Genomic DNA, 19,438 nt, shown 5'->3' on the forward strand with positions numbered 1-19,438 from the left:
CGAATTTGTGTATTGATTAGAATAATCTTTATTGACAGAAATATATATATGTACGCGGATCCAGGATATGATCAACGAGGGGGCTAACCGTAGTTTATGTTAACTCTATAATACAGAGTATAATTACACATTTTATATATATATATGTACTACGTGAACAAAAGTATCCGGACACCTGGCTGAAAATGACTTACAAGTTCGTGGCACCCTTCATCGGTACTGCTGGAATTCAATATGGTGTCACCCTTAGCCTTGATGACAGCTTCCACTCTCGCAGGCATACTTTCAATCAGGCGCTGGAAGGTTTCATGGAGAATGACAGCACATTCTTCACGGAGTGCTGAACTGATGAGAGGTATCGATGTAGATCGGTGAGGCCTGGCACGAAGTCGGCGTTCCAAAACATCCCAAAGGTGTTCTATAGAATTCAAATCAGGACTCTCTGCAAGCCAGTCTATTACGAGGATGTTATGGTCGTGTAACCACTCCGCCACAGGCCGTGCAGTATGAACAGGTGCTCGATCGTGTTGAAAGATGCAATCGCCATCCGCGAATTGCTCTTGAACAGTAGGAAGCAAGGAGGTGCTTAAAACATCGATGTAGGCCTGCGCTGTGAGAGAGCCACGCAAAACAACAAGGGGTGCAAGCCCCTTCCAAGAGAAACACGACCACACCATAACACCACCATCTCCGAATTTTACTATTGGCACTACACACGCTGACAAATGACGTTCACCAGGCATTCGTCATACCCACGCCCTGCCATCGCATCGCCATATTGTGTACCGTGATTCGTCACTCCACACAACATTTTTTCGCTGTTCAAGCGTCCAATGTTTACGCTCCTTACACCAGGCGAGGCGCCGTTTGGCATTTACCTGCGTAATGTTCGGCTTATGAGCAGCCGGTCGACCATGAAATCCAAGTTTTCTCACCTTACGCCTAACTGTCACAGTACTTGGAGTGGACCCTGATGCAGTTTGGTATTCCTGTGTGATGGTCTGGATAGATGTCTGCGTATTACACTTTACGACCCTCTTCAACTGTCTGCGGTCTCTGTCAGTTAACAGACGAGGTCGGCCTGTACGCTTTTGTGCTGTACGTGTCCCTTCACGTTTCCACTTCACTATCACATCAGACACAGTGGACCTAGGGATGTTTAGGAGTGTGGAAATCTCGCGTACAGACTTCTGACACGAGTGACATCCTATCATCTAACCACGTTCGAAGTCCGTAGTTCCGCGGAGCACCCCATTCTGCTTTCTCACGATGTCTAATGGGTACTGAGGTCGCTGATAATGAGTACCTGGCAGTAGGTAACAGCACAATGCACCTAATATGAAAAATATGTTTGTGGGGTGTCTGGATACTTTTGATCACATAGTATACAGGGTGACCGCGTGACTATGTTACAAAATTTAAAGGATGATTCCTGACACGGAAACAAGAAAAAAAAAGTTCAAATAAAGTTTTGTCCAACGTACATAATTTCGGAGCTACAATGTGCCGAAAGCGTGGGAAACTGACATTCAAAGCTCTATAGCTCGACTATGGTGAATGATAGAGCTAATGCGGCATGGTCACGTCAAAGACACCGAAGCTGCTGTATTCTAAAATGCTTAGGTCGAGATCGTGCAATTCGTGCACAAGGGATTCCCCAAAGGAGCGTAGGGATTCCCGGATAATCTGTCAAGAAAGATGGGTCGAAAAGGATACGGATGAATAGCTGTCCCAACTGCTAGCAATAATGCGTCTGTACTAAGTCGATATCTCGCACAAGCACAAAATGGCGAACAGTTTTATACGTGCCATGTGTGGTTGCATAACGCGCACTAAAAAAGAGTGGGGAAAATATGAAAGGAAAATGTGAATAATTTAGTACAAATGGTAAATACATGATAGTACACTGTCCTGTTCATTGTACGTATAGACGCGTTTAATAAAGGGAATAATCATGAAACGTACTAAAATGTTGTACAAACATCACACTATCATTGTTTTCTTTCATGTAGTTTTGTCATTGAAAGCAAGTAAAACTAAGGGTAAAAACCGGGGGATATGGGTGCTTTCTTCCAGGCAGAAACTTTATTTCATTTGATGATACGAGCCGAGGATACTTTTTACGAGAGGGGGATTTTTCCGCCATCCCATGTTAATTTGACCACTGCCAGAGAACAACAGTAAAATATCCGTTTCTTATCATTAGCCGTAATGTGCGTTACCCGAACATTGAAAAAGAACAAGGAAAAACAATTTATCAGGACGTTTGTTTTAGTCGCTGCTTCCGATGTTTTGCAGGACTAATTCCGAGATTTTGTCTAGAATGCTTAACATGTCGTATTGTTATCGTTTAGAAGATATTTTGTTTTCACAGACGGTGCTATCACCTGAAGTACACCACAGTTTGCTGGTTCGATCACAAGCATTTGTTCTTCCTTCTGTCGTAGAAAACAATCGAAGGTAATGAAAGTATAAGACAACCCTACTAGAAGGTGTTGTGGAAGGTGGAAGGTCATTCTTCATGTGGTTTTGTTCGTAGCGTACGAGTTCCTTAGTGCAGTTTGTGCTTTGCTTGTTCGAATGTGAGATCAAATGGAGTATTCGATAGCAGAACTTGCGCACATGATAATTGTATACGGTCAAGCAAATGGCAACAGTCGACAAGCTAATAGGTTATATCGACTTAAGTATCCAGAAAGAAGACATCCAGCCCATACTATGTTTGCCAGACTTTTTCAACGCTTACGAGACGCGGGGAATTTACAACCTCAATACTACGACCAAGGAAGACGAAGAACCACAAGTACTCCGAACTTTGAAGAACAAGTGCTTGACCGTTTCACCCAAGACCCAACAGTAAGTACCCGGAAAGTAGCACGTGAAAGGGGAGTAGCACAAGATACTGTTTGGAAAGTAGTACACGAGCAACAGTTACACCCCTATCACCCGCAGAGGGTTCAGGCCTTACGTCCAACTGACTTTCAACCTCGCGTTCGGTTTTGAGAGTGGTTTCTCCAACGCTCTGTAATTGATCCACAGTTTGCTTCCTACCTGCTTTTCACCGACGAAGCTTGTTTTACGAAAGACGGGATATTTAATAGTCACAATAGTCATGTATGGGCAGACGAAAATCCTTATGCAATTGTGGAAAGGGGCCACCAAGACCGATTCGCCATATATATGTGGGCGGGTATTAACAGTGATCAGATAATAGGTCCATATTTACTACCACCACGATTAACTGCACCAGTGTATACGAGATTCCTGCGAGACATACTTCCAGAGTTATTAGAGGATGTCCCTCTCGGTGTTCGTCAACGGATGTGGTTTCAACATGATGGCGCCCCAGCCCACTTTTCAGCTAGTGCTCGAGAGTATTTGAATCAAACGTTTCGTGACAGATGGATTGGAAGAGGCGGTCCTTGTAATTGGCATGCACGTTCCCCAGATTTGCATCCACTTAATTTTTTCTTGTGGGGTCATGTCAAAACACTTGTCTATGAAACGTCTATAGACAACGCAGAAGAACTTAGCACGAATACTCGCTGTCTGTGATACTATAAGAACAGATCCTGGGTTGTTACAGCGGATGCGTCAGATCTTACTGCGACGCTGTAACGCCTGTGTTGAAGTAGAGGGACGCCATGTCCATCACCTATTGTAGGATAATTGGGAGATTTGTCTCGTTTACAGGTAATTGATGATGTTCTTGGCTGCATTCAATCCTGCTGTAAAATGTTGATTGAAGACATTATTCCCATTCTTGTGACTTTTGTTTTTAGGAAACAAACTCTTTTGCATTATGATTGTTTCGCTCAGTTTTGTTTATTTGTTTTCAATGACAACAATACATGGAAGAAAGACTAATAGTGTGATCCTTTTACAACATTTTAGAACGTTTCATGACTATTGCCTTTTATTAAATGCGTATGTTCAATGATAGGACAGCGTAATATCATGTATTTAACATTTGTACTAAATTATTCACATTTTCCTTTCATGTTTCCCATTCTTATTTAGTGCGCGTTATGCAACCACACATGGCACGTATAAAACTGTTCGCCATTTTGTGGTTGTGCGAGATATCGACTTAGTACAGACGCATTATTGCTAGCAGTTGGGACAGCTATTCATCCGTATCCTTTTCGACCCATCTTTCTTGACAGATTATCTGGGAATCCCTACGCTCCTTTGGGGAATCCCTTGTGCACGAATTGCACGATCTCGACCTAAGCATTTTTGAATACAGCAGCTTCGGTGTCTTTGACGTGACCATGCCGCATTAGCTCTATCATTCACCATAGTCGAGCTATAGAGCTTTGAATGTCAGTTTCCCACGCTTTCGGCACCTTGTAGCTCCGAAATTATGTACGTTGGACAAAAGTTTATTTGAACTTTTTTTCTTGTTTCCGTGTCAGGAATCATCCCTTAAATTTTGTAACATAGTCACTCGGTCACCCTGTATATATATAATATAATATTGCAAGATCCATCTTAATATTGGGGGCGCGGTGGCTCAGTGGTAGAGCGTTCACCTCCGGTGCTTGCGGTCCGTGGTTCGATCCCAGCTCGCGCCGTGTGGACTCTGTAGTGAAAAAACACCGTGCTCGTGGGTTTTCTCGGGGTTCTCCCGTTTCCTCCCACTTTCTTCATTCCACCATTTATCTCATCATCACCGTCTCCTTTAGTCTAACCAGCATAACCGTGGGACGTAAAACTAAAAGATTTCATTTCATTTTTTCCATCTTAATATTTCCTCTCATCTCTGCCTAGATCTTCCTAATGGCCGTTTTTCTATTAAATTTCCAGTTAAAACTTTGAAAGTCTTTTTACTCTCATTCTGTCTACATGACATGCCCACCTGAGCCTCCTAGACTTGATGACCTTAACAATGTTTGGTGAACTGTATAAATTATGCAGTTCCTTGTTATGAAGTTTCCGCCATTCCCCATTCCCGTTCCCCTTGGGTTCAAATATTCGTCTCAGGATTTTATCCTCAAATATTTTCAGTGTGCGTTCTTCGCTTAGAGTAAGCGACCATGTTTCGCAACCATCAGCACAACAGAAATAATTATAGTTTTATCTATTTTAAGTTCCACATTCCTCGACAAAATTTGCGACGAAAAGAGATTTTGAACTTAATAATAACACTAATCACCTGCTTTCAGTCTACGTTTAATTTCTTCGTGAATATGGTTTTGGTCTGTACGTATTACTGATATTTGAAAGTAACCTACTATTTTGATGTAAAAGAAAAAAAATCATCGTAAAAAAATATTTAAAGGTGATTGGCGAGAGGGTTTCACACTGGTGTGAAATTGAATTTCGGCCATCACCAGATATTCTGAAAGCAGAAAAGTATATTTTTCAGATATCTTCTATGGATCGTATTCTTTCCATATGAAGAACTGGAACTTCGTTAGTTCTGTAATAAAGGATAGGTGCTGATTGCCACGGGTGCTGACTGCCACGACTGTCGCTGATTGCAAATATGAAGGTGCTAACTGCCACGACGGCGTGCTGACTTCCACGATCCTGGGAGGTATTTGGAAAGAGAGGAATTAATCCCTCATACTAAATTTATGATTATTAATTAATTTAGTAGGGATTAATTTAGTAATCATCACAGCAAATCTATGTGGCATCCTATAAGTTACAAAGTTGCTCACTAAGTGGAACGACATACACTTGGATGTTTATAAAGGGATTGTCTTTTTTATGTACAATTTACACATTTCATTGTTTATATTAATTGTTCTATTGTATTATTTAATGGATATGATGGTCTGAAGCCAGCTGACAAGGGAAGTTTGGGAGAAGCACTCGCCTGCAGAGAAATAAGCATGTCATTTGAAGGACCAATTCATGCTGATTACAACAGGTAATAAAACTCCTGTACGTTGAGAACTGTTTGAGATATTCAGCTTGGAAATTTATATGAGAAAATGAGTGGATGCACGTTTCAATGCGTTAAGTATTCTCACCCATGGCGAAGCCTGATGGTTTGAACTTGCTTTTGCTTGATCACTGGGGTCCATTCACAGACAAATTGTCCATTACAAGTTGCATGACGGATGGCAAAGACCTAATGGTTGAGAAGATAACAAAGAATTGCACACGATTTGTGCAACCATTTGATGTGTTTTGATTCCGATCAATCAAAGATTATGGCAGGAAATTTGTACATAGTATGAAACTTCTTCATCTGGACGTTATAATGTACCAACGAAACAATCAAATAAAGTTCCTGTCCATACGAATCACTTCCGATCACCGCGATACATTGGATTGTTCCAGTTTGCGTTCTACAAGGCAGGTTACGAACACATTATAGGCCTACAGCTTTTGAATCACTTGTCGAATTGGCTTTTTGCTTTGGTTCTGTGAACTGTTCTCTTGACGGATGCAACACAATTGCACATATAAAATGTTCATGGTGCAAGGGAGTCTTTTACCTGCGTCATTTCTTCATAAAACAGAAGAACAACAGTGATCAATTTTCATCTCTAACTTATGATTATTGTGAACAATGTAATGACTAATTGTATTTAACAAACCCGTTAGTTATTACGAAACACTTTTTTTCTGTTACTTCCTATAGCTTTCAATTCGTATGTCAATATTCGTTACTAATTATGTTGTACTTAACGCGTAAAATTGCGTATATCCTCATTTTCTCATATAAACTTCCAAATTGAATATCTCGAACCATACACGAATTTTATTAGCTTGTTATAATCAGCATGAATTGGAATTTCAAATGGCATGCTTAGTTTCTCTGCAGGCGAGTGCTTTCTTCTGAACTTCCCTTGTGAGGTACAGCCAGCAGTGCTTTTTTGATGGAACTTTCAAGAGCTGCTCGAAACATTTTGCACAGCTGTACACAATTCATGATGACATAGGGAGTTCAAGTGAGAATACATAAATCGTACCAATTTTGTACGCACAGCTCCCTGACAAAACTGAAAGTACACTCATGTCCAAAATTATTGTCGCATATCTATAACTGTCTTCTTGTAAGAATATAATTTGATAATTTTGCAGAGAGTACTTTTAATACTTATATTATGTGTATAATCAGGATATTTATATTTGTGATAAATTTCATAGGAAAAGAATTATAAATACGAAAATCATAATGAGTAAAATAAAATGTAACTAAATGGACAAGAAAACTTATTTTCGTTTTAGTGTTCTTATTTACTACTCTTTTGACATGAAATTTACCACATACTTGTCTTTGCCGATTATACACATACTAACATTATAAGAAATACCGGGCGAATTCGTTATCAAATTATATTACTAGAACAACATATTTATAGTCATGCGACAATTATTTTGGACATGAGTGTACATATAGAGACCTGTTTACCTTTGTTAGGTGTTGGTTGAACAACACGATCCTAAGGATCATCTAGTTTCTTTCATGCTTCTTGGCGTCCGGTAATGTTACGTCTAGCAATTTTTTCTCAGGCTCGTGGCAGTCAGCACGCCATCGTGGCAGTCAGCACCTTGATATTGGCAATCAGCGCCAGTCGTGGCAATCAGCACCAATAATTTGCTGTGGCAGTCAGCACCCGTGGCAGTCAGCACGCCACCGTAATAAAGTGGTCTGAATATATTGAAATTCATATTTCTTCAGCTGAAAGTTAATGTTATTAGTACACTATTGGAAAGGTTCCTAGATTTATTAATTTTGGGAAAATCAATTGATTTGTATGTTGTTTTGAAGTCATATTGTAGCGAATGATAAGATGTTGAATGAATAATTACTTACAACCGCCAGTAATAATTTGTTCATGCTTGTATTTATTTTTCTAGATATAATGACGGCTCCGATGAAATCAAAGTCTACCACATTAGAAGCATTATTAGAAGGCAAGGAATAATTTCCAAGTGCATATGTACGCACAAGGAATGATTTGATTCTTCTTTTAGAATAATGGTACGAGAAAAAGATACTCTTATTCATCGTTCGTTATCTCAAGATTGATAATTTAAACCCAGGAAGCAACAGTTCAACAGTGAAGTTCAATGCGAATCACATGAAGACATTGCATTCAGATGCAGTGAAAAGCAACATGACGTTGAAGGTGATCTTATTCAATACAAGATTATGCATATAGATTGCAAGAAGAACGCACTATTTGGACAGAATGTTCAACGGAAAAAAAACCTATAGTGATAATTAGACAGTGCAGAATTTGAGAAATAGGAACTGTTGGGAACAAGAAAAAATAGCATTTCTTATGGAGATTTAAAGTTCAAGTCCCATGTCGAAAAAGTGAAGCAAGCGACGCTAGGAAAGGACTTCTATCGTTAATATCTTCAAAAATTTAGGCTTTCCGAAGGCTTCGTCAGTGGCATGAGTCTGTAGATATTCAAATTTTTCTCGCTTAGAGAGAGATTAGTAGCTAGCTGTTAGATCTTGTAATCGATCTGGTCTATATGCGGAGTATATGGACAAATACGAACAAAGAGAATAAAATTTAAACGCCTCAGTTACAGTTGATGCAACTGTAACACCTTAACCTTGATCTACTAATGAAACGGTGTGAATTACAAAGGTTAGCAAGAATGGAATATCAAAACAACTAGGCATTCGACATAAAACCAAATGAGACATGAATACCCTCAAGAGTTTTAACAAGAAAACTATTATACTATATAAAAAGTAATATTGCGTTCGGTGAGGAGATTCGTAAAAGATTTAAATATATTGTAATCTTCAAATAAACTCTTTATCATATATGTATTCGAAATTTTACCCAACAAGTTAAACCAACGAAAGATTGTCCGTAATGTGAAACTGTGACCAATGAAGCATAGAATCCAAGTACCTGCATACTCAATGGCAATAATCCAATCTTAACACTTAATTTTCATCATTATGCGATGGTGGTTTCTTGTTTCTTGCATTTCTAAAGTTTTCGGAGAAGAAATAATTCCAAAGCCACTTACGAAAAATGAAATCATGAAGTCAATAGCAAGGAGACATGATTTAAAAAAAAGTAGAAAATATTTATTTTATATATGTTGAAATAGCAAGGATTTCAAAAGATTCCTAATGCCCCTATCCTTTGATTACAAAAGAAAAAGGAACCGATCAGCACCAGTACTGAACAGGTGTTCGGTGTAACAGATGCTTAATAATGAGCACATTCAGGGTCTAGTCACCAGAAGTGACCACTTTGACTTAACCTCACTGAACCTCACGCTCACAAACTCATTTCGAACTCACGCTCACCTCACCGGTCTGACCTCACGCTCACCTCATCAGTCTGACTTCACGCTCACCTTATAATTCTGATCTCACGCTCACATCACTAATCTGACCTCACGCTCACTCAACCTCGTGCTCACATCACCAGTCTGACCTCACGCTCACATCCCTAGTCTGACCTCACGCTCACCTCGCTAGTCTGACCTCGCGCTCACCTTTGAGGTCGAGTGAGCGTGAGTTCCTAACTCGTGAGCGCCGATTTCGTGAGTTTAGGCACAGCTCTTCCCGCTAGCCTATTGGCTAGCACGCGCACCTTTGGTGCACAGGGTCGTAGGCAGGACTTGCGATATTTCGATGTATCGATCGATAGTTTGAAATGTCGGGATTTTTCGATGTCGATTTTTCGATAGTTTTCAGTATTTGGATAGTTTTCGATGTTTTCTTCTTTTCAATATCAAGGTATACCGATACCACTTTCTCAACATAACGAAAACTATTCATATAACACGATCTAGACTGTCAATACTTCAGCGTTCTCTGTTCCACAGGATTACTACCTAATACAACCAAATATGACAAACACACGTCGATTTATCAGGATCACCCAAGTGGGATTTACAATATTGTAATATTAGTTCGTGCGCCTATACAATTTTGCTTCACACGCGAACTATTAAATGCAAATGAATTATTGAATTCCGTCTCCTGGGATCGATAGCTAAAATAATTATTTCGAAAAGTTCGTTAATGAAGGTGATTTACCCATGGGTAGAGGTAGAAATTAGCCATTTTCGGTTTAACATTGATTACTATAGAGCAAAGACAGTAACATATAGCGAGACATGGTTTCTTGCAATTGATCCAGCGTCCCAAGAAGAACTTTCATCTCCATTTTTAACAATGTACAACTTTCAGTCTCTGTATTGATCTACATAGACCAAAAACTATATATATATAAAAAAGATTAAGAGTTTTTTTTTCAACAATCGATTTAGTTTTCTAAGTAAAGTTCTCTCATTCACTCTTAACCTTCTATTCAAACTGAAAATGACAGAAATCAACCACGTCCGGTTCTAACGTTGATCACTATAAAATAAAAACAATAATAGAAATAAGCGCTTTTTTTTTTTTTTTTGCAATTAATTAAACATCCCAAGAATACCTTTAGTTACCATCCTTATCTTTCCACCGAAATCGGAAATGAAATAAGTACATTACAACTTGTGGATTCAATACATATTACAAAAAAAGGTAAGAACTAGAGAGAAGTAGGTTTTGCAATCTGGTTAGGCATCTAAGAATAGTTGTCAACTCTCGTAACCCTCCATTCTAAATGAATTCTTTGAGTTTAACGCCCCACGGTTACTCCGGTTAAGCCAAAGGAGATGGCGATGATGAAATAATGGATGGAAACGGGAAAACCCCGAGAAAACCCACGCACACGATGTTTGTGCACCACAAATTCACTTGGCGGGGCTGGGATCGAGCCCGGGTCCCTACGCACCAGAGGTGAATGCTCTACCACTGAGCCACCGCGGCCACCCAAAAAGTCAAAGTTCAATAATAATAATAATAATAATAATAATAATAATAATAATAAAAGTAAAAATGAAGCTCTCCAAGAAATAATTGATTTTGCAAATCTATGGCTTGAATCATTGGTCGAAGTTAAGTGAAATTTTAACCTTATATTTGGTCTAGGAATTAGTTCGTGCGGTTTTTAATAAAAATTGAAGCTTTATTTCAAAAACAAACTAAATGAATACGTTAACAAAAATATTGTCCATCGCTAGCCACTACTTTCTCCCATCTTTCAGGCAATTTACGGATTCCGTGTCGAAAGAATTCCTCATCTTTTGACGCAATCTAATCAAAGATCCATTTTTCGATATTTTCTGAAGAAGTGAACCGCTGTCCAATCAAATCGTTATTCATGCAATCGATCAAGTAGTAGTCAGACGGAGCAGTGTCTGGTGAATATCGCGGGTGGAGTAACACTTTCCATCCGACATTTTCCAAATAGGTTTTGACCGGTTTTGCGACATGTGGTCGAGCGTTATCATCTTGATAAATAAGTTTATTATGCCTGTTATTCCATTCTGGTCGTTTTCAGGCCAGAGCTTGCTTCAAACGCATTAATTGTTGTCGATAGCGGTGTCCATTAATAGTTTCACCAAGTTTCAGAAGTTCATAGTACACCACACGTTTCAAATCCCACCATATATACAGCATAACCTTTGCACAATGAATATCTCGTTTCGGTTGTGAAGGACCTGGTTCACCTTGCTTCACCCAGGCCTTTTTTCGTTTAGGATTCTCGTAATGAATCCACTTCTCATCACCAGTTACAATTCGATGCAAAAATCCCTTCCTTTTCTGTCTGAAGCAGCAATTCGCAAACGGTTTTTCTTCTTTCAACGTCTTTCTTTTCAATTCATGTGAAACCCAATAAGACATCTTTTGAATCATTCCTATGGCTTTGAGACGTTTGGAAACTGTTGTTTGCTCAACTCCAAATGCTTCTGCAAGTTTGTCCTGCGTTTGACACGAATCCTGATCAAGCAATGCTCTCAATTCTTCATCTTCAAATTCTTTTGGCTGTCCAAATTGCTTTTGGTCTTCCAAGCTGAAATCACCACCTTTAAACCGTGCAAACCACTTCTGACACGTTCGCTCAGCTAGAGCATGGTCACCAAACACTTCCACTAAAATATGATGACTTGCGGTAGCACTTTTCTTCATGTTAAAGCAATGAAGAATAACTCCCCGCAAAAACACTTTATCAGGCACAAAATGCGCCATTTTCAGTTGAAGAAAAAATGTTGTTGTTTCCGCTTCAAGCAACTGACATATACTAAACAAGATGCTCAATGACAGTAGTTTTCAACGCATGTTTGGATCAACGAAACTATGGGACAATAAGCTAGTTACGCCATCTTTTGTAAAACCGCACGAATTAATTCCTAGACCAAATACTTGCAGTAGACATTTGCTTAGAGGCCGGTCCATGTGATGCGCTTCGGCTCCTTCCCTAAGTTCTGTTTCGCATGTGACCCTCGACATCTGTCACCTTACCAATCTTTATCTAGAAAAATTTCAACAGTCCAAACAGTTACTCTGGTCATTTTAGAGACACTCTCGGTATTTTCAATATTAAAACTATTACATACAGTCTAAAATTCGAAACGAATTTCTTGTATTATTGAACTAGCTTGTATTGTAAAACTCAATCATTCTCTGTAAATTTACTTAAAAAAAAATGAATTTGTAACAATTCAAATGTTTCTTTACAGGATACAAAGTGAAAATGCATTAAAATTTGTACAAAAACGAAGATATTTATAATTTTTTCTTTATGATTATTTTGTATTGTTAAAATTTTGTTTATCGACGGAGGGGAGGGAGCGCAAACGCTTTTGGGCCTAGGGCGGCAAAACATTAAATCCGGTCCTGGTCGAACACTAAAAATAAATAAATTAACGGTGTTTGTCCGACTAATATTACATAAATGGTATAAGATATCTCCGTTTTAGATAAAATATAAATGAAATATAGCTTTAAGAACACACGTGAGCTAGTTGCATCCACCTAAGTTGTTCCGCTCTCTAAACAACGATTAAAGGATTATACGAAAATTAGTTAAGTGGTCGAGGACTAGCACATTTACCCTAGTAATACAAAACATTTATTTATGGCTGTTCTGCATAGTTGTATTTATACAAAAACAATTACTTGCTAACTATATGGATTTTATTTCCAAGCAAACAGTCAGAGTACATGAAATTCTATATACTTATCAAGATATAATGTCTCTCAAATGGTCGCCCAGAAAATATGTAAATTATATTTTCTATTTGGAGCAGGCAGGGGTGCTCCCAGGCTGATTTTAGGGCATTGATTGCACCCGTTAGACTTTTGTTTTAGGGGGAGGGCATATTTTCTTTCAAAATGACAGAATCGCACTTTTAATTATACTATAATTTTCCTTTTAGAACGGCAACTGTGAAGGTAAATGAATGTATTCTCTGTGGCTTGAAAGGATAAAATTATGACGGAAGGTGGAAGAAAATACTGTGTAGAGACTGATGCTGTTTAGAAAGAATGGACAAGGACTACTAAGTGATGTAGCCTGCAATGTATTCGACATGCAAACCGGTGTGGAAACACATTGGGGAGGAGGAATCTCGCTAAGAATTTAAGCACTCTGTTTTGAGGGCGAATAGTATATTTGGGGGGGAAATTGCGCCCAAGTAATTGGAGAGATGGGCTCCCCCCGGCCGAGGGCTGCAATTCTTATATGGTTAACTGCTAGCCCAAGATTCAAGATTTCCCTCCCCTCTAGAAAATTCGTAAATAAAATACTGACTTAGCCTACAAAATCCCTATTAAACAATGGCAAGCGAAATCACAAGAGAGAACTATAGTTAAGGGACAAAGGAAAATATTCAAACCAGTTTTGGCGGTAATGTATCTTTAAAAATGTAGGTAAATACAAAACAATTTAATTTAATCGGTTATTTTATGATACTAAATGATGGATATTCTTGACCAGATTTCGAGGCCAAATACCCCAGTGTGCCTAACAAAACATCAAGACATTCCATGATTGTTTTCTACTTGCTTCTAAGAAATACCTGATGACAAAGACACTAAAACTTCTATCCCAAGTTGGCCAATAAAAAAAAAAAAAGATAGGGGACCAAAGATACTCCCTGCTTACCTATGGTCGTTTCACAACAGGTGTTATCTTCAGATAGAGAAAAAGAAGCTTTTGTGTAGAGAACAAAAAATTTACAGTGTTTTCGAATTACAATATACTTCTCCCTGCTATTGGAAAAACCAGGTGTCTACTTTGATCCAACCTCACGTTCACAAACTCATTTCGACCTCACGCTCACCTCACCGGTCTGACCTCACACTCACATCAGCAGCCTCACCTGACTCACTCAACCTGACACTCACATCAGCAGCCTGACCTCACGCTCACACAACCTGTCTGATCTCACGCTCACAACATCATTCTAACCTCACGCTCATAACAAGTCTAACCCCACGCTCACATCGTGAGGTCGAGGTCGAGTGAGCGTGAGTTCCGAACTCGTGAGCGCCGACCTCATGAGTTTGGACACCTTTGCTAGTCACTAATAATCAAGTATATCCTGTGTTAAAAGGAGTATGAAACACTTCTAATTGTTGAGGCGGTGATAGAATGAAAGTCCTTAGTATGGGATTACCCAATGTATTTCTAGCAATAAATGCGGAGGAGTTTAGTAAAACAAGTTATTTATTGTCCTTATTCTCGTTAATAAACTCAATTGAGTCAATCCATTTTAAGTGATCAAGCATGTGACGCTCGACCATCTCCAAAAAATCTAATTTTTTCATAAATGTTTATCCTATATCAGGGTACTTCAAAACCACAAATAATTATTTTTTACATCATCTCATGGCGACCAGCGGCTGCCGCCATTTTGCGTTTTTTTTTTTTCGATTTTAGGTGTTTACGTTGTTTTGAATATCTCAGCATGTATTTGACCTACCAAATTAAAAATTGCTGGAGGTCTCCAACTAAGGCAGAGCTAAAATTTTGGTCTCTTAACATTTTTGTTTAAAACCAAGACATGTTTGGGAAGAGGAAGCAACAGACGTAAAGGTATGAATTTGTGTGTGCATGTAGTCCGGGTTCATAAGTTAATACATAAAAATTTACAGACCTGTAGCTGCTCCCAAAGACCTGAAAAAAATTGTAAAGTTGGGGAATTATGCCAATTCGGCAAGTTTCACTATCCAATATCTCCAGTGGGCCTGGATAAAAAAAAATCTGAAATTTTGGGAATAGTTAGTCCTTTAGGGAATAGTTAATGTGCATTTTGACTTTCCTCGCCTTCTCTGATAGCGGCATTCTTCACCAAAGCTGCTGTGGATGTGATAATTCAGTGTTACAACTAGAGGAAAGAAATGAGCTTGAAAGCCTTGACTGGACCAACCATTCATTCTACTTTATTTTACTTCACAGTAACGAATTTTCAGTTGAACTTGTGAACAAAACACCTCCCAGAGTATGAAATCATTCCTTAATACTTTGACCTCCTTCTGCTCAAAAACACAAAACGCACTTTCCTGTGTACAAAACCTGTACTGTCTAGAGAGTATGGTTCCACACACACACACACACACACACATATATATATATATATATATATAAAATATTGCAGCTATGCACATTTCAACTCTTTGCAAGATACATAACGTGGGATATTATTGAGATGGGAAATGATCTCCCTTCTGAGTGAGATTACTGACACACTCTTAAAGGGACATAGTGTTTGCCGCTATAGAGCTAGGCCTTGGAATGGTATTCTTGTAGATCAGTTTCGAGAACAAACTTATGTTAGAAAGGGGAAGGAGGTAAAAGGAGGTCTCATTGGGATGACTCTTTCTCCAGATCAAGTTTCCGGATGGATTCTTTCTCACCATATCAGCAATACCGTGCCCATATCAATGGATCTGATGGAAGAGGATTCCAAAGACAATACTTATAAAGAGGAGGGAACTAGCCGTGTAGTTCTTGATCAAAATAACCGAGAGAAGATAAGAAAAGCTTTTCAACAACGTACTCATCCACTAAATACGAAAATTAATAATATTGTTAACGTAAGTACCGGATAGACAAGCGACGTTAATGTAAATATACAAGATGCTGTGGAGATTGGTGACAAAATGGTTTCAGATTTTAAAAAATAATTTGCTGCATGGATTCCACCACAGCCTAAGAAAAACCGTGATACCGTTTCGTCATTGAAAAAAGAAAGTCAAACTTGGAAATAAGGAAGGATATGATGTTGAAAAAGTATACAGCCGCTTATTAGTTATACCACAGAAGAGGCAAATAGATCTCTCATATATTCTCAATTTTGAATTATCTTTGTAATTTAGTCTTTTCGGTGAGCATGGGAACATCAGGAAAGGCGATAAAAGTGTTCTTGTGAAGAAACTAGCTGTGCTGTCTTCGAAGACCATATATCCAGAGGTTAAGTTAATTGATGGAAATGCGATATTGTATCACATACAGTATCCTAACAAAGGAACCGTATATGATCTGTTCAGAAATCTCACTCATTATTGTTGTAGAGAATATGATGTCATTGTTGTGTTTGATAAATATAAACCACACTCTATTAAGATTCATGAACGCAAGAGTCTTACATAGTTTTCCTTGCTATCTCCTTTAGTTTGGTCCAATTTGTTTAAATATTTTGTTCACAGTGAATTATTAAAGTGCTTTTTAAATGAATATTTTTCCAAAATTGTGACGGCACTATATTGTTCCCATGTCAGGAGAGGTCATCAAAATATTCCAAATTGAGGAAAGGTTTGATTACATGTATCCTGCCAAAACTTGTCTTTTTACTGTGTATGGTTGCTGTGTTACAGAGAATTTTAACTCATCCATCAGCGTTTAATACGTAAATTAGAGGTGTGAAACAGTGATGTCATATATGACACTACACTGAAAATTGCCCAAGGATGCCAAGGTGGCATCAATCGGAATTTGCAAAAGACATTCTATCTATCTACTAAAATGCTACAACAGCAATAAAAACGCCTAACCTCCAACCTCTAACTTTTGATTTACGGTTATCTGTGATTTCATGTTTAACAAACACAAATATTTTAAAGTATGCGCACTTTAAATAATTTATTTAAATAGATCTTTTTTTCATCAAGTTTATTTATTTTTAAATTATTGTTCAAAGCCTTTGTACGAGGGTCATTCGGAAAGTATAGAACGTTTTTGTATAAACACTTTAATAACTGATATACAAAGGCGAAATTTGTGTTACATACTATGTGATACTTAAGTTACTTTTCGACATAGTCGCCGTGTAAATTTAAACACTTGTCATACCGTGGTACAAGTTTTTCTATTCCTTCGGCATACACAGTTGCCGCCAAACTGTTGAACCAATCACTAACAGCTTCCTTAAGTTCTTGAAATTTCAGGAAAGAATTCGTGCAGCCCATCAATAGTGAATCGCCTATCCTCTTGAATTTTCCGCTCAATTCTTCCTTTGAGTTCGTCAGTCACAACAGAAGGCCGGCCCGAGCGTTTCTCATCGTGCACATTCGTCCGTCCGTCATTAAACATAATGCACCACTTACGAACTGATGCTCCATTCATTACATTTCCATACACCTCAGTGATTTGTCTATAAATTTCTATCGGACGCACTTTTCTTGCATTCAAAAATCTTATCACACCACGAACCTCACACTTGGCGGGATCAGTAATTGTATCGCACATTTTACAGGCGCACAGTGAAGCAATAATTGACCGTAGCGGATCGCATCTGGTGCCAGACTGAGGCTAAAGCATGCCCAGGTCAATAACCCAGCGACAGCGGGGGTGGGGGAACACGCGCACGCGCTAGCGCAAAACGTTCTTTACTTTCCGAATGACCCTCGTATTTTAATAAACCTTCTCCAAAATCAATGTAAATGAATTGTGCTGCCATCTTGAGAGTTCTTTCAAACTATGCGTTTGTGGAAGTTTATATGTTTGTGACCAATCTTCTTGACAATGAGATCTCGGAAACTACAGGCTCTAGAAAGATGACGTTTTCACTGATCGATTGCAAATTTTGCGTAGATTGTCCACTTCTAATTGAAAATTTAAAAACAAACATGGCCATTATTTCTTTATTAAATTTTTGCTAGTACACTGGAAGTGTTGAAATTAAAAAAAAAAAAATAATAAAGCATCATATTCCACGCGTTATACATTCTAACACAACATAATTGTATACATGGGTTGTATACCTTTCAAGCATTTGTTTCATTATCAAATTATAATGAAAAACGAAGGATAACCATTTCTACAGTCTAGTTGAATCTTTATTGTTTGGAGTGTTTTGCCCAATGGACACCATATATCATTGAAATTATAATTAATTGTGTGTGTAATGTATTTGCTTGTTACATACTGCATACAAGAGAAAAGAAAACACTGATCATACATGAATTAAAAACTCCAACCGGAAATAAGCTTAAATCTTGCAAACTTTGCGAGAAATTGAAAAAGTAATCGAGAAAATCTCCCCTTTACGGTATCTCTTGCCGATTTTTTTTTTTTTTTTTTTTTTTTTTTTATCAAGACGTCTTTCATTTGTGTCTGTAAAGGGGCATGTACAGATGTGAGGAATAGCAAGAAGATTCATGCTCATATGTGAACGATGCGCTGTGTAGAGAGCACAGGTTCAGCTAGTTTTATAATAAAAAGCAAAGTAAAAACTTTATACCACATGATAGCAGTAGCGTAGCGTGATATTCTGAAAGGGGGATGCCAAAGTTAGTCATTTGTGCGATATAGTACTACTGCAAGCAGCAATACATAGCTATTCCGAATAGAAATATAGGGTTATACAAAATTTAGGAGGAAGCCCCCCTAATTGGAGGTCTAGTGGGGCATAGAGAAGAGAATGCGTGGATTACGTTAGAATTTAAAAACCAATTGTCTCAGCTCCTTACGAGAAAACTAGGCCCCACTTTTGTATGAACATTGTTTCTAGTATCGTTCCCTTTATTTCTTTCTCGTGGGCGGCTTTTTTCTCCACATACCACACGTCAATCTCGTTCTTTCAAAAAAAAAAAAAAAAAAAAAAATTCACCCGTAGAAATTTGTCATCTTGGGTCCGGAACTCAGACGCCCGTTCGTGAATATGGGCCTGAATTGTATATATCATTTGAAGATGTAAATACAAAGCACTTAAACCAACTCTGGGGGCCTGTTTCTGTATCCAGATACTGAAGTCAAGGGCGCAAATCTGTCTTCAACGTTCGTGGGATGGGTAAGACTGTTCCCATAATCCTTTCCTTTTTTAACGATGTTCAAAATATTTATGAAGTTGAAAAAAATGCTGTGGAGGATTAGGGAAGCAGAGTTGTCTATAACATTTTAAGGCTTATTGTGGGGGGAGGGGAGAAGAGACTCATATTACAGTAGATGAATCAGATTTCTGAGGTAAACCTGTTGTACTCGTATATTATATACCAAATGATGTAGATGAAATAGTGGTACATATCATTATTACAACTCAGTGCCGTGAGCATATTCTGAAATTTGAATATATGTATAATAATAATTGACATGTTTCTACTTACGCATCCACATTAAAATTTTAGGACATTTGTTTTAAAACAATACAAATAATG

The 19,438-nt window shown here is 38.3% G+C and overlaps 1 protein-coding gene across 5 annotated transcripts in view; it reads left to right on the forward strand.

Annotated features, from left to right (window-relative positions):
• The window catches only part of LOC145694772 (serine/threonine-protein kinase S6KL-like), a 388,845-nt gene that overhangs the window by 130,724 nt on the left and 238,683 nt on the right, over positions 1 to 19,438 (forward strand). Inside the window, exon 9 of one of the 5 annotated variants that reach the window (XM_081771402.1) lies at positions 7,825 to 11,164. The exons of the other annotated variants lie outside the window; for them this stretch is intronic. Coding sequence (XP_081627528.1) covers positions 7,825 to 7,830 — 6 coding nt within the window. The 3' untranslated portion in view covers positions 7,831 to 11,164. Of the gene's footprint in view, positions 1 to 7,824; positions 11,165 to 19,438 lie in introns of those variants that run through there. 5 annotated transcript variants of the gene reach the window in all.

Source organism: Thermobia domestica, chromosome 9 (genome assembly GCF_964235325.1).
Source record: "Thermobia domestica chromosome 9, izTheDome1.hap1.1, whole genome shotgun sequence".
In the NCBI taxonomy this organism is placed as follows: Eukaryota; Metazoa; Arthropoda; class Insecta; order Zygentoma; family Lepismatidae; genus Thermobia; species Thermobia domestica.